This window comes from Zootoca vivipara, chromosome 7, assembly GCF_963506605.1.
Source record: "Zootoca vivipara chromosome 7, rZooViv1.1, whole genome shotgun sequence".
Lineage (NCBI taxonomy): Eukaryota > Metazoa > Chordata > Lepidosauria > Squamata > Lacertidae > Zootoca > Zootoca vivipara.
Window position 1 is genome coordinate 92,960,261 of NC_083282.1, and position 25,308 is coordinate 92,985,568.

General features: G+C 48.6%; 2 protein-coding genes across 2 annotated transcripts in view; both read left to right on the plus strand.

Moving 5' to 3' along the window:
- The window catches only part of LOC118088861 (bactericidal permeability-increasing protein), a 47,349-nt gene extending 44,261 nt beyond the window's left edge, over positions 1 to 3,088 (plus strand). The window contains exon 16 of the mRNA XM_035123005.2: positions 184 to 3,088. Within this exon, the coding sequence (XP_034978896.2) occupies positions 184 to 237 (54 nt within the window). The 3' untranslated portion in view covers positions 238 to 3,088. The remainder of the gene's footprint in view (positions 1 to 183) is intronic.
- A 5,870-nt stretch (positions 3,089 to 8,958) lies between these two features.
- Positions 8,959 to 25,081, plus strand: LOC118088131 (cytochrome c oxidase subunit 4 isoform 1, mitochondrial). Its single transcript, XM_035121353.2, has 5 exons — positions 8,959 to 9,254; positions 14,306 to 14,402; positions 18,172 to 18,333; positions 19,599 to 19,730; positions 24,506 to 25,081. The coding sequence occupies exons 2-5, from the start codon at positions 14,306 to 14,308 to the stop codon at positions 24,640 to 24,642; spliced, it is 528 nt and encodes a 175-aa protein (XP_034977244.1). The 5' UTR covers positions 8,959 to 9,254; the 3' UTR covers positions 24,643 to 25,081.
- Positions 25,082 to 25,308: the final 227 nt, after the last annotated feature.

Genomic DNA, 25,308 nt, shown 5'->3' on the forward strand with positions numbered 1-25,308 from the left:
ATTAAATGTAAAAAAAACCTTAATAATAATAATAATTAATAATAATATTAATAATAATTTTATTATTTGTACCCTCCCCATTTGACAGGGTTGCCCCAGCCACTCTGGGCAGCTTCCAACAAATATAAAAGCATACTTAAACATCCAGAATCTTAACATTGTTGGTTTTTCCGCCCTCTGCAGGGACACATGTTCATCGCCACTGACCTGGTCCACCAGCCCCAGGCTGCTGCATAGCCGCGAGGGGCATCCAGAAGGAAGAGGGAAGGCAGCTGCCCCCTGCTCCTGCCTCTGGGTTTTTCCCAAGATACTCACCTTGCATGCTCGGGAGTCATTTGAGGCAGTGATCAAGGACAATGGGGGGACCTTGGGCCTTTCCTGGGGAAGTCAGGTTTGGGCAGAGATGGGACAGTTCAGAGCCAGCCCAAAACATTTTGCTGCCTGAAGCCCAAGGACAAGATGTCATCGCCCTCCAGCTCCACGCCTAAAAGCCAACAGGACCGAAAGTTGCACCTTCCTTCAATTCAGAGACTGAGATGCTGCCTTCTGCCCCACCTGAGGAGAGCAGGCTAGCTTAAGGAAATGCAGAACAGAGCCCGCTTCATGCACAGCTGCCACCCACCGCTTGGTGCAAAGGAAAAATAGTGTTACAGAAGCTGGGTACCAACCCCACCTTCTGCAGAGCGATAGCAAGATTCCAGGGCGTTCCAGGCATTCGCCCTGGGTCTGTGCTCCTTTGGAAAATTGAAGACGCAATGGAGACTGCCATAGCTTTAAGAAATATGGTTTATTCACATATTGACACATTCAGTCTGCCCGGAGGGAGTCCAGATCTTACAGCATGGACATTTCAAGAGGGGCTTGTCCCCCCCCCCCACTGCATTGCAACACTTGAGTCAAAAGCATCTTTCCCAGCCAGCCTTCAGCCAGCCTGCCCAAGATGGATTTCTCCCTTTTCTCTCTCCCCTCTTCTTCCCAGCACACCTTGCTCTAAAGACTCTCTTTTCCTGACACTTCACACCCAGTTATCAAGGCAACCTTCTGTCTCTCCAGGCCCAAGATTTCCTAGATGGGCCATCAACACCCTTTGTCCAGTTAATGCCTCTATCCCAGGTGAGTCCCTGGGTTGGAAAGGAAGCCTGTCTTTTTCCACTGGCCTGTAATCTTCCCTTCAATACTCCAAATAATCAAAATCCTACACTTTCTTAATTTCCAGGGTTTAGGAGGGCCCTCTATCTATCTATCTATCTATCTATCTATCTATCTATCATCTATCTATCTATCTATTTATCTATCTATCCACTGGTACCGGTACCTTGGTTTAAGAACAGCTTAGTTTATGAACAACTTGGATTAAGAGCGCTGCAAACGCGGAAGTAGGCGCTTTGGTTTGTGAACTTTGCCTTGGAATAAGAACATGTTTTGCTTCCTGTTGAATGTGCTCCATTTGCAAATTGAGTCCCCCACTGCTATGGGAAAGCATGCCTCGGTTTAAGAACGCTTTGGTTTCAGAACGGACTTCCAGAACGGATTAAGTTCGTAAACCAAGGTACCACTGTACACACACACACACACACACACACACACACACACACACACATTTGGGACAAGAATCTGAGCAGAGTTTAAAACCACAAAACCAAGGATGTTAGACGTTTCAAGTGAGTTCCAAAAAAATTCCCTTTTAACAGTTTAAAAGTTTCCTTCTTCCCCTAGCATAGGTAAAAGAGCACATGTTTGGTAAGTTAAACATTGGTTGACTTACAGACTTTTCAAAGGTTAGGTTCATGGGCTTCATTTTGCACAGGCAGTAAAACTTAGTTTAGTTGGAAAGTGGTAAAAGTTCCTAGATTACTGGTATTATAGGAACTCAAGAGAGGCTTGTTAAAGCCATGTGGCTGCAAGGAGCAGCTCAGAGCTCCTCACACTCCAAAGTTCACATGCAGACTGGGGGCGAACAAAGACTTGATTTCCTAGTTACTCCCAAGGTGAGGGAAAGCGGACTTAGCTAACCCTGGCCGGACAGCTTACTCTATGGTATTAACCCCTTCATGTTGGATGTCTGAGACTGGCTATCCCACAATTGTCATCCTTCAGGAGCTGCTGCCTAACAGTAGGACTGGATTTGGTACAGAAATTGATCTTACCAAGGAAGGAGAGGTTCCTCTTGGCTCATCTGTTGCTAGGAAATGGCAGCCGCTCACCTCCACCTGCCCCCCTGGTGCCCCCTTGCCTCTTAGCACCCGCCTCCAGTAATCCCACAACGGCTTTTGGAAACCACTGGGGAAATTCTACTCGTGGCACCATGCCCTACAGAATATCACAGTGTGGGGTAGCCTGAAAAATTGGCATTTCCCACCACTTCTCCTGTGCCGTGAATGCCCTTAACCTTTGCCGTGCATGAAGCACAACCATCCACCAGCTGTTTCAAGCCTACAGCTTTTGCCCAGGCTTTCCCCGACCTATAAGATCATTGCCCTGTTAATACCGAGTTCCTTTTTAAAGTTTGTTTTTATAAGACTGCTTTTACTGGTTTCCATGTTGTGTACCTGCTTTTATGATGCTGGTTTTTTTTGTTTTTGCATGTTGCTTTTGTATCTGGCTTAGATATTTTTAATAACAAGTGGTTTCGAAATGCCAATGAAGAAATAAATAAGATTTCTCTGACCCCTTCCTCAAGCCACCAGAAATAAAACAACATTAGAACTAGTTGCTGGCATCTGTCTGTCTTGGGAGGCAATGGGAGAGTGCTTCTTTTTGGGGCAATGTCAAACTGCTGGAGGGTCACAGCGCCTGCTGTGGCTGTAGAAACTGAAATGGGAGAGATGTGCTTTACTGCAGGTGGCGCATGCGCAATACATGCACTTTGGTGTTTCTTCTCTCTGCAACTAATTTTGAGGTGACCGATAGAGTCTACTTGCTACAGCATTCTACCTCCCCACCCAGCGCTGAATGCTATCCATGTGCTTATTTAAAACATTTTATCCCACTCTCAAATGGTTCCCATATACAGGTTTACATGTTGTTGTTGTTGTTTAGTCATTTAGTCGTGTCCGACTCTTCGCGACCCCATGGACCATAGCACGCCAGGCACTCCTGTCTTGCACTGCCTCCCGCAGTTTGGTCAAATTCATGTTCGTAGAGAAAACCGTTAATAAAAATATTTATAAAAAAAAAAAAATCATGTTCGTAGCTTCGAGAACACTGTCCAACCATCTCATCCTCTGTCGTCCCCTTCTCCTTGTGCCCTACATCTTTCCCAACATCAGGGCCTTTTCCAGGGAGTCTTCTCTTCTCATGAGGTGGCCAAAGTATTGGAGCCTCAGCTTCACGATCTGTCCTTCCAGTGAGCACTCAGGGCTGATTTCCTTCAGAATGGATAGGTTTGATCTTCTTGCAGTCCATGGGACTCTCAAGAGTCTCCTCCAGCACCATAATTCAAAAGCATCAATTCAAAAGCTTTAAATTCAAATTCATAATTCAAAAGCATCAAACAGGTTTACATACAATTGGTAAAGAACAGGCATAGGCAAACTCGGCCCTCCAGATGTTTTGAGACTACAATTCCCATCATCCGTGACCACTGGTCCTGTTAGCTAGGGAAGATAGGAGTTGCAGTGTCAAAACATCTGGAGGGCCGAGTTTGCCTATGCCTGGTAAAGGGGGCGGGAACCACCAAAGATTGTCCTTTCTCACAGGCTGAGACATGGCACGAAAGGAAAAGGGCCTGGGAGGAAGGAGGAAAAATGCAAACTCAGGCACTAGTTCCTAGTGACAGAGTTCTTGTAAAACATCAGCTGGGATGGAAAACAGGAGGGATGAAAATGTCTTGGTCTCTGAGCTAAGCAGATGGAGTGACCCTGCTGTCTTTCCCTTTTGCCACTGCAGGTGATGGAAAGAGAGACTTGGCGGAGTTGGTCTCTCAGCAGAGCCAGGGGAGAAGCCATGCTGCCCCATCTTGTCCCTCCGATAGAGCCTTACCACATCCCTGCCTAGGATGCACCATATTGTTACAGATTTGGGGTAGCAGAGTTTGGGGTGCAAAAGTGCCCATAATTCTAAGAAGCTAGTGAATGATAGAAATCACTGCTCAATAACTTTCTGCCCCCCAAAGGGATGTTGCTAACTGACTGGTAGTTGGTTAGGTTTTCAGAATTTAGGGGTGGTTTCTTAAGAAGCGGCCTTATCACTCTGCCAAACAGGCAAAAAAAACTCATAAAGAGGCCTTGACTACCTCCCTGGCCCAGACAGCTGTCTCCTCCCTGCTGGATTTTATCAGCCATGAGGGACAAGGGTCCAGAGCACAGGTAGTCTCCCAAACCGATCCAAGCACCTTTTCCATACTGTATATTCAAGAAATTCATCCAATGAAACAAGACTTGAAAGTGCTCTGAACAGACTTCCGGTCTGTCGCGGCGGAGAGAAGGACGCAGGGACCTCGCGCGCCGATGTCCCTGGCTTCGCGGAGGGGGGGGGAGTCCGCAGAGCGAGCGGATTCCCCGTAAAAACACCGGGTAGAGAGTCCCGGTGACTCACGCGCCCAGCGGTTGCTCCATTTTTTTGCGGATCCCCCGCTGCCCGAGAGCTCAATAGAGCGATCGAGAGCCGGCGGGGTGGAACCGCGGGAGCCATTTTGGGCTATATCTTACCTCCGAGAAGTGAAGCTCCGAGTCCTGACCCGGCAAGCGGCAGATTCTTCCGACAAATTTTAACTTCCAAAAAGTAAGTGGAATTGTGATCACGGACTTTAAATTCGTTAATTGGAAAAATAGGAGAGGCTTCAAAGAAACGGAAGTCGGTCTCTTCCTAATGGAAAACTGGGAGGCGCTTTAAATAATCTTAAGCTGAATGACAAAAGGCATCTGGGACTGTGGACCCGAGAGAAAGAAAGACTTTTTTGAACCCTCTCAACTCCCGAGTCCGGCACCCCTTGAGGTACAGCATTATTAAGGGGGAGAGTGCTTTGACAGCTGTTAAAAGCTGTCAAGCTGTCAAAAGACCGGGTGGACTTATTGTACTGTTGCAATTAGCAAAAATTGTCTGAAAATGTGGTAGAACTATTTAAAATTGGAACTAAGAATGGAGTTGTGATTGAGTTAAAAGACAAAGGAAAAGAACTGCCAAAATGGAGTCGACCGTCTGAGGAAGGAATTTTCCAGTACCTCTTTGTTCTCCACTTCCTGCTTGTTTGCGGTCAGGAGAAGTATGAAAACAAAGTACTCTCGAGCCTTCCAGGAGGCTGTGCTAAACTATCTACAATTATGGGAGGATATCTACAAGGAACGGCAACATCCCAATTTACCAGCAGCCGAGGATGAAGTCCAAGTCCAGGATTTAGAAGAAAATTTGATTTTGGATACTGTGGAGATGGAATCTGGATGCCAGGAGAAACAATTAGTTGAAAACCTTAAAGAGGACTTGGACTATAAAAAATATGTTGGGGATGAAGCAAAGTATGGACTTCAAAAGGAAGAAAATCAAGTAGAACAAGAAAATGAGAAGCAAAGGAATTTGAGGATTAATGGATTTGAAGATCCTGGAGGGGTTGAAATGTGGGGTGATGTTAGGGAGGAATGGGAAAGACAGGGGCAGGGGGGGACAAGGGTCTGGAGACGGATATGGGAAAGAATGGGTGTGGGGTGAATATCTTAGTTAAAAGATTTTATTTTAGTTTCTGAAAGACGGTTTTTGAAATTTTGGCCTGTTAACGGAAATGCTGATCCAATTGGGGGGAAAAGACTTAGGGAGAGGAGATGGAGTGTAAAAATGAATGGAAAAAGTTGTGCTTTCTGGAGGGAATTCCAAGAATGGCTTAGGAAAGAATTTAAGTTAATGTAAATTTTTGTAAGTTAAGTTAGGTCTAGGCAGAAAGCTGCCTATTCTCCTTTCCTTACTCTGAGATATTCAGTGGCAGGGAGTGCTCAGAGGGGTGAGGAGGGGACATAATGGAACCTTGGAAATGCTGTGCCCCACAGGTTCCTCTTGTGGCAGGAGGGGGCCTGTGGGAGGGCAGCATGGAAAAGGAGGAGGGTCGAGTTAATATTATAAGAAAAGGATTCTAAACTGAAATAGAAACCCGCCATAAACTTTAGATTTTGTTTAAGGGAAACCAAGAGGAAGACCACCGAGGAAGTAACAAGTATAAGGTCAAGGCAATAAGAATTGGGGAGTTAAAATTCTCCCCTACTGTTGTTATGTTTGTATTTGTTTAAGTATACTTATGAATGAGTTGGGGGAAACCAATCCTCAGAGCTCCTCCATTCCTGTCCTCTCAGTGGCAGGGGGGGGGGAAGAGGGGGGAGGAGGGAGGGGGGAGGCCAAACCCAACTTACAATGGACCCCTTTGATTCTCAAAGCACACGGGTTTCACTGGTGGCAGAGGTGAACCAGTGGGTGGAGGGAAGACGAAGGGACAGTGTTATATCGTATGTTATATTGTATGTTTGTGTAGTTTGTTTAGTTTTGTTGGTAAAATTAATAAAAATTATTTTTTTAAAAAATGAAAGTGCTCTGAACATCTTACTGGCTAAAGGGGGAGCATCACTCTCTTCTCCTCCCATCCATGATTCCAGATCCTGCTGGGTTATTTCTCATTGACACGTGGAGAAAATGGACAGGAAAAAAGTGTCCCTTTCCCCTCTTTTCCAGGGACAGTCTCAGATTTACAGAAGCCATCCCTGTTTCTGATTTGATCCCGGAATCTCCTGCTTTTCCTTAAAGGTAAAGGTAAAGGGGCCCCTGACCATCAGGTCCAGTCGTGTCCGACTCTGGGGTTGCGGCGCTCATCTCGCTCTATAGGCCGAGGGAGCCGGCGTTTGTCCGCAGACAGCTTCCGGGTCATGTGGCCAGCATGACAAAGCTGAACCAGAGCAGCGCACGGAAACGCCGTTTACCTTCCCGCCAGAGCGGTCCCTATTTATCTACTTGCACTTTTTTGATGTGCTTTCGAACTGCTAGGTGGGCAGGAGCTGGGACCAAGCAACGGAAGCTCACCCCGTTGCAGGGATTCGAACCGCCGACCTTCTGATCAGCAAGCCCTTTTTGGACCTCCCTATTTCCATTGGAGAAATGTTGGAGGGTATGCAGCAGAACTCGCAGACATCCAATGAAGTTGAGTATTGGCAGACTCAGGACAGAGAAAAGGAAGTCCTTCTTCATGCAGTGCGTAGCTAAACTATGGAACTCACTTCCACAGGAGGCTGTGGTGACTATCAACCTATAAACCTACATGGCTTTAAAAAAGAATTGGACAAATTCGTGGAGAAGTCTCTTGAGACATCAGAGGCAGCGATGCTTCTGAATCTCGTTGTTCCCGCAGGGGGGCAATGACAATAAAGATTATCTATCTATCTAATCCCAGTTACTGGAAATTGCAGGAGGGGAGAGGGCTCTTGTGTTCAAATCCTGATTGTGGGTTTCCCATAATAGGCATCTGGTTGGCCACTGTGAAAATAGGATTCTGGACTAAATTTTTCCAGCAGGTTCTCCTTATGTTCTTAACTTTCTTCTCTTGGGGTGAGCAGAACAGGTCAGGATCGTTTTTGCAACAGGTGACAGGGAAATTAACTGGAAAATGTGCGATAACGCTGGTTTTGTCTAGCCTCCCCACAAACAAATCAAAGCGGCTGGTCATTAGACCACCGCTACGTCATCTCCCTGAAGAAAAATCCAAGCGGAGGCATATTAAATCGCCAATCCTGTGTAATCCCCTTGAAAAACAAATCCAGATGATTGCTCAATAAACAACCCGTCTGGAAGTTCCTTTAAAGCACATAGGCTGCAGAATTCAAAGAATTATGGGCACTGAAGTTTGTTAAGGGCTGCTAGGAATTGTGAGGGGTAAACTACATTTGCTCTCTTTTGGCAAATGGGGCAGTGACTCACCAGGCTCAAATCTGTCCTTTCCCAGCCATCGCCAGCCTGCCTTCTCACTTACAACCACCAGCCTCCGTGTTGCCCTTGTAAGACTCAGCAGGGAGAAGGACCAGAATTAGTTGGACCTGCCTTTCATTGCCTCTGGCGCCACCTGCTGTTGACCTCCTTGCTTTCCATCCTACCAGTCCCAATGGGCTAAATGCATGACTTGAACACTTGCCATTTCCTCCTTCCCATTTCCTGAATCCCCCCTTTTTTTTGTTCACATTCCAGTCCAGCCGTTTTCAATCTTTGGTCACCAGATGCTGCTAGACTACCAACTCCCATCACCCCAAGCTAGCAGGACCAGTAGTCAGGGATAATGGGATTTGTAGTCCAACAATGTCTGGGGACGCAAGGTTGAGAAAGGCTGACTAGCCTGATGAAAAGAGTTCTTCTTTTCCAGCCCTACCTGGACTTGCCCAGAATTGAACCTACCAGGTACTGGGAACAAGGTTTTATTGGTGGTGGCCCCCCACACCTTTGGGATTTCCTCATCTGGCTCCATCACTTCACTGCTGGGTTGTTGTTCTTGTTGATACTCCCTCTCCTACAATACTAAAAATTCAGTGGGGTCACCCAACGAATTGTTCATTTATCTGTTTATTTCATTGAATTTTTATACTGCCCTTCATCCGAGGATCCCAGGGCGGCTTACGACACAAAAACACAAAGCATCATGCCAAATGAAAGCAGGCACGATCCAGCAGCCTGCCTCGCCTGATAGTCTCAAACAAATAAAGCCCTTGAAACAATTATTGATTTGATGCAGTTAAAAACACACACGGTGATGATGCCTCGTCCCAAGGCAGCAGCAGGGGGAGTGCAGCTCTTGGAAATGGAGCCTGCAAAAAAAAAAACAACCACCTCTCCAGCTCTCCCTCCCCCCCTTCTCCAAATGCTGCAAGGACTTTTAGCTTGGAGTGTGTAGCAGCGTTTGTGTACAGGAAGGGGTGGGGGTGTCTGGCTGGCCTCTGGCCTCTGTCCAAGTCCTGCTTTCTGCTCTCCTTGCTCCTCCTAACCGGCCGCCCTTGCAAATGCTCTATACTGGGGGCAGGGAGGGGGGGTGTCTGCAGATGAAGAGCCCCCCCCTGTTGTCCTCCTCCTCTCCTGGAGCCAGGGGGCTGCAGAAGGGAAGGGGCCAGCCAGCCAGCCAGCCAGGCAGTGGCCTGGTACATCCCTCCATCTGCCTGCCTGCGCCGGGGTCTGTTCTATAATAAGAGTCTTTGGCAGCTGTTTTGTGCCTTGGCTGCTTGCCAGCCTCCCGGCAGTTGCACTCGGAGAAAGCCTGTTGCCTCCATTTCCCACGTCGTCCGCTCCAGCTCCTTGCTTGTCCCACGGTGAGTACCCTCCCTCTCACCCTCCTCCAAGCTCTGCCAGGGGCACAACGGCCTGGCTAGGTAGGTGCTGGCATCTCTGAACCGCCAGGCAGGGAGAACTGCCCTCCTGCTCGGGCTCAGGGCCCCGGCACATAACGGGAAAGTCCGGTTGCCACCTGGCTCTGGGGAGGCAGATTTGCCCCCTTGATGCCTCCTCTGCCCCAAATTTCTGCCCAGTGGACCCAGGTTTGGGCACTGCGCTCCCATGACGCATTTTTTTCCTGCTGTGTCTCTTGTTTCCTTTCGCCTTGGAAACTTTCTTTGCTCTCCTCCAGGCCTTGAATGGAGGAGTCCAGAATTTCTTCGGGAACAAAGTAACTTTGTAAGAGTTTGGCATCATAAGCCAAAGCTTGGCTTCCATTCTCCTCCCCCGGCAATGCCAGGGCAACTCCCCTTCCTGTGCCCCCCACAAGCTTCCGCTTGGATCCCCAAAATGTCAAACAGATGGATCCTATCTCTGCTTTAAAAACTGTCTGGAATCCTCCAGGGCAGAGGAAAGCCTCCTCCACAGTGCCCAGCAAGAGATTTGGGGGTATCTGTTCCCCAGGTCCAGGGCCACCCTGAACCCTCTCTCTGCCTCGGGTGCCTTTCTCCGCGCCTAGAGGTCAGACAGGACAGGTCCTCGACAGCGGCCACCTTCTCTGGTGGCTGCCGGCCAGGTCCAGGGGCTGCTGGGACGCTGGAGGGGGGGGCAGGCCACTTTCACTCCTGCTGGCCGAGGTACAGCAGGTTTGGCTGAAGAAAGGCGGTTTCAGGTGTTTAGGGTAGCCAGATCTCTAGGCCTCTGGCACCGAGGAAGCTGCCATCGGGTGGACCATTTATTCTGCCACCTTCTCTCCCTTCCACCCACCCAGGGCAGGGCTTGTATCTCAGGCATCTGACACCCTCCAGGCGTCGACAGAAGCTGGGTGGAAAGAGGGCTGTGGTGTGACTTGCAGGATTAGGGATGCTTGACCTATCCAGGGCTGCACACACACCATGCATTTAAAGCATGTGACTTCCCCCCAAGGATCCTGGGAACTGTAGTTTGTTAAAGAGGCTGGGAACTGGAGCTCTGTAAGGGGTGAACTATAGTTCCAAGGATTCTTAGGAGGTCCACAAGTTGGGTGACACGAGAACGGAGCCTTTTCAGTGGTGGCTCCCCGCTTGTGTAAAGTTCTCTCCAGAAAGGCTCACCTGCCACTGTCATTACATATCTTTAGGCACCAGGCAAAAGGAACCCTTTTTTGTCTTTGCATTGGCTTGGGATGTTTTAATGTTGTCAGGGCCGTCTACACCCGGGGTGCAGGGCACCTGGGCGCTGAATTCTGGGGGCAGGCTCCCACCACTGAAGCCGCCTAAGCTCTTAACTATCTACCTGTTATGAAATAATAAATAATTTTGATCAAGCTAGAAAAACAAAATACATACCGTGTTTCCCCGAAAACAAGACATGCATGCAGTGCCTCCCGGCAAAAGCTTGCTGCCCTCAGCCATGCTGTGCTGCGCCCGGAGCCCTTCCCACTGGAATAAGACACCCCCTGAACATAAGCCATAGTGTGTCTTCTTGAGGAAAATACCGGTAAATATAAGACAGTGTCTTATTTTGGGGGAAACACGGTATATACCTAGGTATTACTGAAATGTATACCTACTGTTTCACTAAAGGACTTTCAACTTTGTGCGCTCATTTACCAAATATGCGCCGCGCCGGTGCTTGTCATTCACAACGGCGGCGCTTGTCATTCTCAACGGTGCCATGCACGTGGAAATAACTAAATTTGGGGGCGCTGGGTGGATCTTTGCACCCTGGCGGCACATGTGCTAAAGACGGCCCTGAATGTTGTTCATAAAAACAAAAAAAGATTTTGCCTTTTAGATTTTTTTAAGGCTGGTTTTAATGTACGCATGAAAAATTGTAAGTTGCTTGGAGCTGCCGTGGCAAAAAAAGCGATGAAGAAATGTAATAAATATTGATAACAATTTATTGTGATGATGGAGTGGCAATGTGCTTTAAATGTGATTTGAAGGCTTGGTGTGCACATAGCCCTGGATAGGTTAAGCTCCCCTGATCGAATGAGGCCCGTCATGGAGGAGGAGAGGGCTATCGAAGGGTACCAGCCATAACCAGGCTACCAGCTACCAGCTCTGTTCCACAGTTGGAGGAAGCAATACTTATGAATACCAGTTGCTGGAAACATGCATATAAGTGCTGGAGATGCAAAGAGGTTGAGGGAATGCTCTTTCATATGGGGTGGACTTGTAAAAGGGTAAGAGAGTATTGGGAAATGATCCATAATGAATTGGAAAAGAAGTTTAAAAGTATTTTCCAAAAACAACAACAACACCTAGAGTCCTTTCTGTTGGGGATAATTCAGACAGAAATTCCCAGGCGTCAAAAAAGGTTATTTATGTATGCCACTCATATGGGTGGGGTATAAATAATAAATTATAAATATTATTACAAATATTAGCAGCAGCAGCATCACTACTACTGCAGCCCATGGTTTGTTAGCCCCAAAGTGGAAAACGAGTGAGGTCCCAAGTGAAGAAAAATGGCAACTGACAGAATATGCGCAGCTTGCAGATTTAACATATAGAATAAGAGAACGAGAAGAACATACGTTTAGAGAAGGTTTGAAAACATTTATTGAATAGATGGGAAATAACTGTGTAACCAGTTGGCGCTGTGGGTTAAACCACATAGTCTAGGGCTTGCTGATCAGAAGGTCGGCGGTTCGAATCCCTGTGACGGGGTGAGCTCCCATTGCTCGGTCCCAGCTCCTGCCCACCTAGCAGTTCGAAAGCACATCAAAGTGCAAGTACCCAGTTTCTCATATTTTAAGACATACCCATGAAATAAGCCATAGCAGGATTTTTAAGCATTCAAGGAATATAAGCCATACCCCGAAAATAAGACATAGTGATAGGCGCAGCAGCAATGCCGGCCGCAGCAGCAGGAGGAGGAAAAAAATAAGACATTCCTTGAAAATAAGCCATAGTGGTTTTTTTTTGAGGAAAACATAAATATAAGACGTGTCTTATAATATGAGAAACATGGTAGATGAATAGGTACCGCTCTGGCGGGAAGGTAAACGGCGTTTCCGTGCGCTGCTCTGTTTTGCCAGAAGCAGCTTTGTCATGCTGGCCACATGACCTGGAAGCTGTCTGCAGACAAACGCCGGTTCCCTCGGCTTATAGAGCGAGATGCGTGCCGCAACCCCAGAGTCGGACAGGACTGGACCTGATGGTCAGGGGCCCCTTTACCTTTACCTTTAACTGTGTATAGCTGAAAATGCTGACAGCATTAAGATAAATTCAACAGTATAAATCAGTTTTGATGGATGTACCGGTAATAATGGAATACTGAATGGTATAGTTTCTGTAAAATATGCAGGGACTTATGATATGTAAAATGAACCGTGGAAAGAGAGGAAGGGAAGTCATTGATATATTAAGGATGTAAAAATGAGTACTTTAAATTGTGAAACAGGAAATTTAATAAATGAAATATATACAAAAAGAAAAAAGAAACGGCAACAGGGGAGAAATGCTCTTGTGCTTGGGTCTTGCTTGCAGGCTTCCCATAACAGGCACTTGGCTAGCCCCTGTGAGAACAAGATGCTAGCCAAGATGGGCTATTGGGCTAACCCAGCAAACCCTCTTTCTTAGGTCCTTTCTTATGTTCACAACAACCCTCTTTCTACTCGGCCACTAAGAAAGCAGCTTCTTCTGCCACGTGGCAGATCTTGGAGAGTGTCGGAAGGGTGTCCCTCTGTCCAGGGCACGATGCGCACCCCACACGAGTGCTCCGCTTGGCGGATTTCCCACACACGTCCCTGGGCCCCCGGGTCCTGTGTCACAAAGAGCTGGACTTTGGAGCGTAAAAAGTGCAATTCCCGGAAAGTCCACCTTGCCCCGCATTCCGAGCCCAGCCGCGGCCAGAAAGCTCACAAGCGGAGCAAAAGGCTTCTTCTCTCTTGCTATTTATTCCCAGCATCTGGTCACCAGCGGTAGAGAACCCCTGAACATGGAGGTTCAGCTTTGCTCTCATGTCCTTGCTTTGAACAGTTTTAGATTGTGAACCATATCCAGACGACATGGTTACCAGTCCTTTCCAGATATTTCTTCTGAACATAGATTTAATGTGCATGGCCGTGTGTGTGTGTGTGTCTCTCTCTCTCTCTCAGTTTAAACTACCTCACAGGGTTGTCGTGAGGATAAAATGGGAAAGGGAGCAGCACATGCACCATCTTCAGCTCCTTGGAGGAAAAGGTGGGATAAGAATGTAAAAAAAATCATAGAATTATAGAATCATAGAGTTGGAAGGAACTCAAGGGTCACCTAGTCCATCTAGGAATCTCAGCTGGATGCATTGCTGGGGGTTGGACTAGATGATCCTTGGTGTTCCCTTCCAAACCTAAAATCGTTTGATTCTATGATTATTGCTCTGGTCACTGACTTATGTACACCACCTTGAGCAAGAAAAGGGTGGGATAAAAATATGATAAATCAATAAGTAATAAATTCCCTTTTTTTAAAAAAAGGGGGTGATATGATAGCCATGTTCAAATATATAAAAGGATGTCATATAGAGGAGGGAGAAAGGTTGTTTTCTGCTGCTCCAGAGAAGTGGACACGGAGCAATGGATTCAAACTTCAAGAAAGAAGATTCCACCTAAACATTAGGAAGAACTTCCTGACAGTAAGAGCTGTTCGGCAGTGGAATTTGCTACCAAGGAGTGTGGTGGAGTCTCCTTCTTTGGAGGTCTTTAAGCAGAGGCTTGACAGGCATATGTCAAGAATGCTTTGATGGTGTTTCCTGCTTGGCAGGGGGTTGGACTGGATGGCCCTTGTGGTCTCTTCCAACTCTATGATTCTATGAGTCTATGCTTCTATGATTCTATTTATACTTTTCATATTGCAACATAAATTTGAATCCTTCCACATCATATTTCAACTCCCCTCCCCCCTTTCTTCGGTTTCTTACACTTGCACTGTTTTTTACTGTAACAAATCCCTTGGCCCTGCAGATGCTGTCGCTGCCGTCCTTGCGGGTGGGCATCCTGACCGGAAGAAGGGTCCTGGCTGCTGCTGGTGTCCGAGCAGCCCATGGGCACGGTGGGCATGGTAAGTGAAGCTCCTGCCGGCATCTCTTGCTCCTGTTGTCCTTCGAGGCAAGTGGTCCCCTTCTAACCGGAGGGGGAGGGTGTAGCATGGCTAGAGCAGGGGTAGGCAACCTAAGGCCCGTGGGCCGGATGCGGCCCAATCACCTTCTCAATCCGGCCTGCGGACAATTCAGGAATCAGCGTGTTTTTACATGAGTAGAATGTGTCCTTTTATTTAAAATGCATCTCTGGGTTATTTGTGGGGCATAGGAATTCGTTCATTTCCCCCCCACAAAAAAATATAGTCCGGCCCACCACATGGTCTGAGAGACGGTGGACTGGCCCACGGCTGGAAAAGGTTGCTGACCCGTCTTAGAGCAATAGGGGCATCCTAACGGCTCTCAGCTCCCAGAACAAACTTCAGTTCCCACGATTCCCTGGGGGAAGCCAGGACTGTTGAAAGTGGTGTCGTGTTGCTATAGATGTATGGGGAAGATGTGTCTAACCGTCCAGGGGTCCTTTACCTTTTACCTTTTTTTCAGATGCAGGGAAGTGTGTTGCCCAGCCCTGGGTGTTAGTAGGGACTTGGGTGGCGCTGTGGTCTAAACCACTGAGCCTCTTGGGCTTGCCAATCAGAAGGTTGGTGGTTTGAATCCCTGCGATGGAGTGAGCGCCCGTCACTCTGTCCCACCTTCTGCCAACCACAAGCAGTTTTAAAGCATGCCAGTGCAAGTAGACAGGGGTCCTTTACCTTTTCCTTTACCTTTCCAAGCCTGTATAGCAGGGGTGGCCAACTCCCAAGAGACTCTGATCTACTCACAGAGTTAAAAACTGGGAGTGATCTACCCCCTTTTGGGGGGTTCAGGTCAAAGCTGTTGAGTTTTTTTTAAGGAAGGGAAGCCCTGTTTTGGGGGGTTTAGGTCAAACTTGTTGAGCTTCTTTTAGGAGGGAGGCCCATTTTTGTTTAGGGCTTCAGGTCATAGTTCAGCTTTTTTTAGGGAGGAGGAAAATTTTGGGTGAGCTTTTTTTAGGGGTGCCAGTGATCTAGCAGTGATCTACCACAGACATCCCGTGATCTACTGGTAGATCACAATCTACCTGTTGGACGTGCCTGCTGTATAGAATGCAGATCCTACCCAGGGCCGACCTGGGACATTTTGGCACCTGAGCCAAACCACAAAACGACGTCCCTTTCGATCCCCAAAGGAGACAGCTGCATATTCCTGCATTGCAGGGGGCTGGATGAGGGGGCTGGATCCGCAGGGACCTGTCCAAATCTTACGTTTCCGAGCACAATTCAAAGTGTTGGTGTTGACCTTTAAAGCCCTAAACGGCCTCGGTCCAGTATAACTGAAGGAGCGTCTCCACCCCCATCGTTCTGCCCGGACACTGAGGTCCAGCTCCGAGGGCCTTCTGGCGGTTCCCTCATTACGAGAAGCCAAGTTACAGGGAACCAGGCAGAGGGCCTTCTCGGTAGTGGCACCCACCCTGTGGAATGCCCTCCCACTAGAGGTCAAAGAGAACAATTACCAGACCTTTAGAAGGCATCTCAAGGCAGCCCTGTTTAGGGAAGCTTTTAATGTTTGATGGATTTCTGTATTTTAGAATTTCTGTTTTTTTGGAAGCCGCCCAGAGTGGCTGGGGGAACCCGGCCAGATGGGCGGGGTATAAATAATAAATTATTATTATTATTATTATTATTATTATTATTATTATTATTACGATTCTATTCTTCTAAGTTTTGAACCTACCCAGACCCGGAGATCATCACCTGAGGCCCTTCTTCGTGTGCCTCCTCCATGAGAGGTCCAGAGGGTGGCAACATGAGAATGGGCCTTTTCGTTGGAGGCTTCTAAGCAGAAATTGGATGATCGTCTTCCATTGATGCTTCAGCTGAGATTCCTGCATGGGGTTGGACTAGATGATCCTTGGGGGTCTCTTCCAACTCTACAATTCTATGAAGACTGCATTAAGCAGTCCAATGTGACCCAGTTACAAAACCTTTGCAGCTTGTTGAACCCAAAAAGGAGGCGGAAAAGAGGGAGCCAGCCACAAGAGATCTTCCCTCCTTACAACTTGCACTTGAGAGCTAATCGCCGTAATGGCGAAAACAGTAACATTGCATTGACACAGTATAATTAAGGAAGCAAACTACACTAGTAATAATATATTTGGAAGAATTGCAAAGACAACAGATAAAACACTGAAAATGCAGCAGCAGCGAACCCCCCCCCCATATAACTCACCAGCATTTTGCAAACAAAATTAGGGACCTGCTTTTGACACCCCGGTTTCCATAAAAAGGATCTCTGCTGAGCCCCATCCCCAATCATTACATATTGCGGAAGGCTGAACATGTAGCTTCTGGTTCTCGTTATATTTATTTACTCAGCTGATTTAAATGCTGATTTCAAAGCCGAGGTGGTATGTTTGTTGAGTTAAAAATACACTAGAATACTAGTCACCCGACAATGACTTATCAGCAGTTTGAATTGCAAGGTTCTGCAGGAATAATCAGATGCACAAATATAGGCTGGGGGACGTCTGGTTTAGCGGGACAGGTGAAAAGGATCTAGAGATCTTAGTAGACCAAAAGCTTAACATGAGTCTACAGCGTGATGCAACAGCAAATAAAATGAACGATATTCTAGGCTGCATCTACAGAAGTCTAGTGTCCAGATCAAGGGAAGTCATAGGCCTACTCTATTCTGCCTTGGTCAGACCACACTTGGAATACTGTGTCCAATTCTGGGCATCACAATCTAAGGAGGAGGTTGACAAACTGGAAGGTGGGCAGAGGAGGACGACTAAGAGGATAAAGGTTTTGGCAACCAAGCCTTATGAGGAGCAGTTGAGCACAGAGCTATTCCCCTATAGAATGATCTCCACCACAAACAGGCTAAGCTTCCCCATCAGATGGCCTGTGATATGGGCAGAATTCTCCTATAGGGAATGCAGAATCCTCTCTGAGCAGTTTAACTCCAGGCTCAAAAGAATGCAAGACTTAAAAAGCAATCCTGTTTTGAGCCCGCTGTCGCCAGAAGGATTGTGTTTTGATGACGTCTATGATGCTGTTTTTACTGCCGTTTATTTCCACAGTAATATTCGGCTTGCTTGGGTTTATACAAGCCTCCCTGTGTTTCATTTTATCAGAGAAAATGGTTACCTTGTCCATCGGATGTGCTCCTTGGAGATGATGGTGCAAAACATCTGGAGGGATGCTTTGGCACAAGGGAAAAGGGCAAAACACATCTCTCTCTCTCTCTCTCTCTCTCTCCACACACACACACACATGGCTCAAAGTTGTATAAAACCCTAGCTAGACCATGTAGCCTGTTTTACAAGCCTCTAATTTGAAGGGGTGTCAAGAGCAGGGGCATACAAAGTGGGGGGCGGAGGGGGCGGTCCGCCCCAGGTGCCACTCTGGGGGGGTGACAAGATGGCCCCTGCCTCCCCCCAGCTGTAGAGCGGCCGAGGGCGCACGCAGTCCGTATGGGCTCCTTTGCCGCTCTCTCGCGCCATTCATACAGACTGCCTCTCACACAGCGATCATATGGGCTGCCGCGCATGCGCACTCCGTACAGGATGCCGCACATGTGCAGTCCATATGGGATGCCGCACATGCACGTACAGGATGCTGCTCGTGCAAGCGGTTGTATGCCATTTTAATGCAAAAATTACAACTTTTTAGCTTGGAGGGGGGAATGCATAAGTGGCCACCCTCATGGCTGGTGTGGGGATGTGTCCAAGCCATGCTGAGGCTCCTCTCTGCTGTTCCTCTTTCTCCCTAGTCGCAGCCCAAGAAGATCTCTCGGTGCCTATGTATTATGACAAGCGCAGTTTCCCGCTTCCCGACATCCCCTTCTGCAAGGAGCTGGACACTTCGCAGAATGCTCTCAAGGAGAAAGAGAAAGGATCCTGGAAGCAGCTGAGCAACGAGGAGAAAGTGGCTCGTACGTAGCAACAGACGGGCCCATCCAGGAGGGTGGGTGGGTGGGCGATGTTTTGTGGGCAGCCTCTGTAGGGTCAAGCCACACTAGACCGACAAGATAGAGGCTGCACCCTAAGTGGCCAGCCTTTTGGGATGTGGGAGAAATTTAACTCAGTTCACGTTTAAAGCTGAATCACAGTTTCTGCAATAAAGGGAGATATGGCCACCCTCAGAAATTCACACTTAGCTGAATTTTGCAATGCAATTCTCCAAAGGTATTGCTCTGCTTTCCTTTGGACCACCTCAGCAAGGCCAAGAGGGGGTGGTCTTGTAGTCTGGGCAGCCCAGGACCTCCAGACCCCAGGGAGGTTACTTCAGTGCTGCTTATGCAGCGGTTCGACTTCACCCTCGGAGGCACACTCCATTGTCTCTCAAGACAGATGGGTGCCCACTATAGTTCTTCAGCTATGCCACGTGTATAAAAATGCATCCATTAGGGGGAAAGTGAGCGTATAAATGAAAGTTAACATACAAAATGCATCATATCTGGAGCAATTGCTCACAAAAATGTGCGAGCGAGCAAAGATTGCAAACAAAAATTTGGAGAGCATGTGCTCCAAAGTGCTGAAGAATTTTCATCAGTATGGAAGGAGAGCTTTTAAGCCAGTGAGAATAGGCTTTCTCACCCTCAGAGCCAATCAGAGGGAAAGGAGGTGAGTCTGAGGATGGGCTCCTGGGGTCACTCTGGAGAAGGTTTGCAGGAAGGACAGAGAGCTGTTCTTCTCTCTGCTCCAAAGCTAAGCATTTAGGAACAATGAAAAGACAAAGCACTTCGTTTTCAAGAGAATGGAGGGCAAGTTCCGCTATGTATAAATGTAACGTCAGGGAAAACACACCTTAAGGTGCTCCAAAATAAAATATCAGAGCACTCCAAATCATTTGCAGAAAACAGCGGATCTAGCTGGAAGGCATCACTTAGAGATCTGATTTGATTGTTGCCATGCATCTCTTAATTCTTATTATTGTATAATGATAGGATGGTTGGATAATCTTAGTAGGGGGCATGGCTGTGGTGTTCACAAAGGGGACCTTGCACTTCTGAATTTTCTGCTCCGCTCTTGCCTGGAGCTGCCTTCTTTGGCTGCCCAGCACACCTGCATGGGAGACAGACAACAGCCAGGGCACCCCCTGCCAATCATTTGGAGGGGCAGGCAAGTGAAGGCACAGAGAGCCTGAGCAGGGGAGGTGGGTGCCGTGGATCCTGACCCTGCTGCGCTTGCCTTGCAGTGTACCGGCTCAAGTTTCACCAGAGCTATGCAGAGATGACCAGGCCCTCTAAGGAGTGGAAGACAATCCTTGGAGGAATTTTCTTTTTCATCGGCTTCACGGGATTGATTGTCTGGTGGCAACGAGTCCATGGTACGGAAGTGGGAGGGGGGGCGGCGTCTGAGAACCCCAGTGGTGTTTATAGAGCTCCCACCCTCTCCTGGGCATCTGTGAGTCTTCCAAGGCGGGCAGAAATACAACCGGTGCTGCCTCCTCCAACAGCCGCATTGCTGGGCCAGATGGTGGCTTCACCTGTGGAATTTTGCTCCTGCTGAAAGCACAGAGCCTCACCTGTGCTGGGGAAAGTACTTTGAATTCAGGGGTGGTTTTGTTTCCAAAGCCACCATATGCTGAGCCAAATCATGGGCTCATCTACCCAAGAGGGCTGGAAGCCTCTCTCACAGGGAAGGGCCATAGTTTGAGCATCTGCCTTGCATGACAAAGGTCCCCGGTTCAATCCCCAACATCTCTGGGTAGGGCTGGGAACGCCCCTGTCTGAAATGCTGCAGAGCTGCTGCCAGCCAGTGTTGTCAGCACTGAGCTAGGTGGAACAATGGCGGACTCTGTATAAGCTAGCTGGCTGTGTTCCTGTGTAAAAATAGCCTAACTCGGAAGGTGCTGGACTCTAAATAAGAGTTTGGATGGGTGCCTGCCAATAATTCTTTAGCTGCGATTCCAGCATTGCAGGGGGTTGGACTAGATGACACTTGGGGGTCCCTTCCAACTCCACCATCTTTGATTCTGTGATTCTACTCTGCCTGGCAGCAATTCTCCACCCCAGAGGGCTTTCCCCATGGGAGATGCTAGGGCATAGCTGCCAAGTTTTCCCTTTTCTCGCGAGGAAGCCTATTCAGCATAAGGGAAAATCCCTTTAAAAAAGGGATAACTTGGCAGCTATGTGCTAGGGATTGAACCAGGGACCTTTGGCATGCGATGCATCATCTTTACCACTGAGCTACGCGGCCCCTCCCCAAATTGATGCCCAAGGTAGACATCTCACTCGGAGCAGCACCTACCCAGATTCCCCTCCCAGGCAAAGATTCCTTGTACAGGACCTCTTTCTTCCTTTGTGTCTGAACCAGGCTGGATTTATCTGTCTCGGTAGGTGAGACATCGGTGGAAATCCAGCCAATTTGGCTGCTTGAATCCTTCCTTCCTTCCTTCCCTCCCTTTCTTCTTTTTACCATTCTTGATGGATGATTTCTCCAGGCTGCCTCAGTGCTAAGACATAATAGCTTGGGAAAAGAGGTCTTGAGGCAAGCAACCTTCGCTCCTGGTTCTCGCTGCTCGTGATTCGGTAAATGCCATTTCCCCACTTAGGCCAAATCTATACATGAAGCAGAATGAGGTCAGAATTAGGTGGGTCAATTAGACTGGGCTGCTTCAGAGCGGATAATACATCTGAATACTCATGGGTGTTGAACCAAGCAGAAATGTAGCACACCAGGGAAAGAAAACCAGTAGAAAACCAGCGGATCAGAGGAACATGTCTTGATGTGCTGGATTTCCAAGTGCAGGCAGATTACTATTATTTTACATTGATAACAAGAGCGTTCAAAAACAGGGTTCCAACCTCTGCAGCTTGAAGTGGAGCAGTGCATCTGGCCAAGGCAAGACTCCACGGCTACATTCTGCTCTACTGAACATTCAGCCTCCACCGCCTTAAATATATGTGTGTCAAAGTGTGGGTGGATGCGTGAATTAAAAAGCCTCAAGCCTTCCTTTCTACGGATAATCCAGGCTGCCCTCTTCTGAACCATTCCCAGCTCTGCACAATCCTTTACGAGACGGGACAACCAGAGCTCTCCTGGGGTTTCTAGAAGCGAATGTACCATAAATGTAGCCAGGATGTGGGGAGTTGTGATCTCTTAAGAACGTAAGAAGAGGGTCTGCTGGATCAGGCCGATTGGCCCATCGAGTCCAGCATCCTCTTCTCACAGTGGCCCACCAGACGACTGCGGAAAACCTGCAAGCAGGATCCAAGCACAGGAACGACTCTCCCCTCCTGCGTTTTCCAGCAACTGGTAATCAGAAGCATTGCTGCCTCCAGCTGTAGAGGCAGAGCAGCCATCCTGGCTAGTAGCCATCAATAGCACTCTCCTCCATGAACTTGTCTCAGCCTCTTTTAAAGCCATCCAGGTTGGCGGCCATCACTGCCTCCTGGGGGGAGCGGGTCCCCTAGATTAACTCTGCGCTGCATTAAGCAGCACATCCTTTTACCTATCCTGAATCTTCTTCCAATGCTCAGCTTCACTACCGCCTCCGACAGGTCTGAGCACTTAGATCGCTTTGCCCCCATGTCAGGCATAAAATCAAACAACTTGGAAGGTGCCTGCTTCAAGCCTTGCATCCACAGCTGGGAAATTACCTAACTTTTAGGTTTCTGCAGCGTTCCAACGGCTTAGGGAGCTGGGTAACGGCTTAGGGAGCTGGGTATGTTTAGCCTGGAGAAGAGAAGGTTAAGGGGTGATATGATAGCCATGTTCAAATATATGAAAGGATGTCATATGGAGGAGGGAGAAAGATTGTTTTCTGCTGCTCCAGAGAAGCGGACACAGAGCAATGGATTCAAACTACAAGAAAGAAGATTCCACCTAAACATTAGGAAGAACTTCCTGACAGTAAGAGCTGTTCGGCAGTGGAACTTGCTGCCACGGAGTGTGGTGGAGTCTCCTTCTTTGGAGGTCTTTAAGCAGAGGCTTGACAGCCATATGTCAAGAATGCTTTGATGGTGTTTCCTGCTTGGCAGGGGGTTGGACTGGATGGCCCTTGTGGTCTCTTCCAACTCTAGGATTCTATGATTCCTGCTGCTGGAAGACGCTTTCCAGCAGAGGGAGCCTACGCCTCTCCTACCGGTAGCTCCGCACCCCAGCCATTCCCCAGGCCAGGCCTCTCTGCCCACAGCTGATGTTCCTGGACCATTGGGGAGTAAACAACCCACAGCCAGCCATGTCAGCCCTGCGCTCCTGGAAATCAGGGTGGGGAGGAACAAAGGGGCCGCTGTTTTCCTCGCACTGGTCTGATGCCCATGGAGCTGTTTTCCTGGATTTGCAATAACAGCCCATCTGCCAAGTGAGGGGTGTGGAATGGCCGGGGGGGGGGGTGGCGGGCTCGGAAAGGAGGAGAAAGGCCAGTTCTGTTGCCTGCCTTTGCAGCAACAACAGCTCTGGGCTGTTCCCCTTCACGGGGCTTGCCTGGTGCGTAGAAAACCCACAGGGCCGCCGGGGCCCAGTTTGTGCGCACAGCCCAGTGGCAAAGGGCACAGAGGGGCACAGAGAAATGAGCACACCCACTTTCTCACTCTGCATGCTGTGCTGGAGATTGCAGAAGAAAACTTCATCCCAGGCACAGTTCAGTTTGCTTGGATGCAGAATTGCATTTTTTTTCCAAGTGCACCTAGAAAGCTAAGGGTGGGCCCAGTCACTTGCCATGGATTCTCATAGGGCAGGCAAAAAAGGAAAAAGGAAAAAAAAGATGTTGCAGAGCTGGAGAAGGGCAAGGAGTGGAGCAGTTCCCCTGTAGGAACATAAAGAGGACCCTGCTGGACCAGGCCAGTGGCCCACCTAGTCCAGTATCCTGTTCTCAGAGCGGCCAACCAGATTCTTGTAGGCACAAGAGCATCTCTCCCCTCCTGTGGCAACTGGCATTCAGAAGCATTCCCATAAGGAAAGGCTACAGCATTTGGTGCTTTTTCGTTCAGAGAAAAGGCAAGTGAAAGGGGTCATGGGTGTGCCTGGTGTGGATAAATGGGAGAGAGAAAGCTTTCCCCCTCCCTCTTTCATAACGCTAGAACTTGGGGACATTCCATAGAGCTGAATGCTGGAGCTGATAGCGCCAAGGTCGCAGGTTCAATCCCTGTATGTGACAGCTGCATATTCCTGCATTGCAGGGGGGTCAGACTAGATGATACATAAGGGTCTGACTCTTCTGTTTCAAGTGTATCTGAAGAAGTGTGCATGCACACGAAAGCTCATACCAAAATAAAAACTTAGTTGGTCTTTAAGGTGCTACTGAAGGAATTTTTTTATTTTAAATAAAAAAAATCCTTCCAGTGGCACCTTAGAGACCAACTAAGTTTGTCATAGGTATGAGCTTTCGTGTGCATGCACACTTCTTCAGATACCACACTTCTTTCGTGCATGCACACGAAAGCTCATACCTTAGAGTTGGAAGGGACTCCACAAGCCATCTAGCCCTGCAAAAATCCCTGACAGATGGCCATCCAACCTCTTGTTCAAAAACTTCAGATGAAATTGCTTTGCTTTTTATTAAGGTGTGGCTGGGTCGTAAGAGGATTTGTCTTTAAACAGGCTAAGATGGCACCCACGAGCTGCAGGTTTGATAGGTACTTACAGGATACTTATCAATTAAATCTTCCATCCTACACATCCCTATCCCTTGAACTCTCTGGGACTGACATCTGAGCAGGGATGTGGTCAAGGTTGTAGCCCAACTAGGAACTTTGCTGTGCTCTATTCTGCGCTCCCAAGGCAGGGTGTGTGTTTGGGCCCCCGTCCACTTTTTTGGTGTTACATATGGAGTAACAACCATACACCAGGGGTGGGAACCTAGACCCTCCAGATGTTCCTGGACTACACATCCCATCATCCCTCACTGTGGGCCATGCTGGCTGGGTCTGATGGGAGTTGGAGTCCAGCCATATATAGAAGGCCACAGCTTCCAGTCACCACCACACCCCTCCCCCCCCCAAAGCAAACAAACTACTTTCTACCCCTTGATCACCCTGGAACAACAGGGTTTGGGAGCCATCTATGGGCTCCTTACCAGCGCGGGAGAACCTTCCCTGTGACCTGCTCATTACCTTTCTGTTGCCCTCCTCACTCGGCCTTCCCCCGTTGCCTTGACAGTGTACCCCCCGAAGCCGCACACCTTGAGCGATGAGTGGAAGGCCAAGCAAATCAAGCGCATGCTGGACATGCGCATCAACCCTGTGGACGGCTTCTCCTCCAAGTGGGACTACGACAAGAACGAGTGGAAGAAGTAGAGCGCGGAGGCGGACGTCGGGGAGAGGCAGCCGTGGATCCTGCACGTTCAAGGCAGAATTGGCCGCCCCGAAGGTGGCAGCTGGTGTGACGCCTCCCACACTGCCCATGCCCCTACCAGTCCCCTTTGGATCACCTCCCCTTGGCCCGAGCCTTCCCAAATCCACCCAATGTGCCTTTGCCTTCCTGGAGCTGCAGGAGGAGGTCGAGCATGTGCACCAGGCATCTCCGTTCCACTGCAGAGAGACTGGCCCAGCCCCTGCCAACCTGGTGCCCTCTGGCTGTTCTGGACTACAGACCCCGGCAGCCCTTGCCAGCGCAGCCGAGGTCACCAGGTCAGCCGAGACTGGATTGGACCCAAGCCTCTTTGCGTGGCCTTTCCAGCAGCTCCTCTTAAGCAGTCTTGTTCTTTCCCTCCATGCAATAAAACACTATGTTGCACATCAGGCTGCGGTTTGCATCTCTCTTGGGTAGCTGTAGGGAAGAGGAAGGGGGGGACCCTTGGGGTTCTGGCAGGACTGTCACCGTGCGACTCCTTCGGTCAATGCATGCAAAGCTGCCTTCTCCCGACTCGGTCCTTACAGCACCTTTGGATCCAAAAAGAATCTCCGCTCCTTTTAGGAGCTCAAGTCGCTGGGAGCACCAGGGATCACGTATCAACAGTCTGC

Bases quoted from the DNA above. Each gene is read 5' to 3' on its own strand.
- LOC118088131 (XM_035121353.2), top strand. From the start codon at position 14,306: ATGCTGTCGCTGCCGTCCTTGCGGGTGGGCATCCTGACCGGAAGAAGG. The intron at 18,334-19,598 runs GTACGTAGCAAC...CTTGCCTTGCAG, and splicing joins CAACGAGGAGAAAGTGGCTC to TGTACCGGCTCAAGTTTCAC. The intron at 19,731-24,505 runs GTACGGAAGTGG...TTGCCTTGACAG, and splicing joins CTGGTGGCAACGAGTCCATG to TGTACCCCCCGAAGCCGCAC.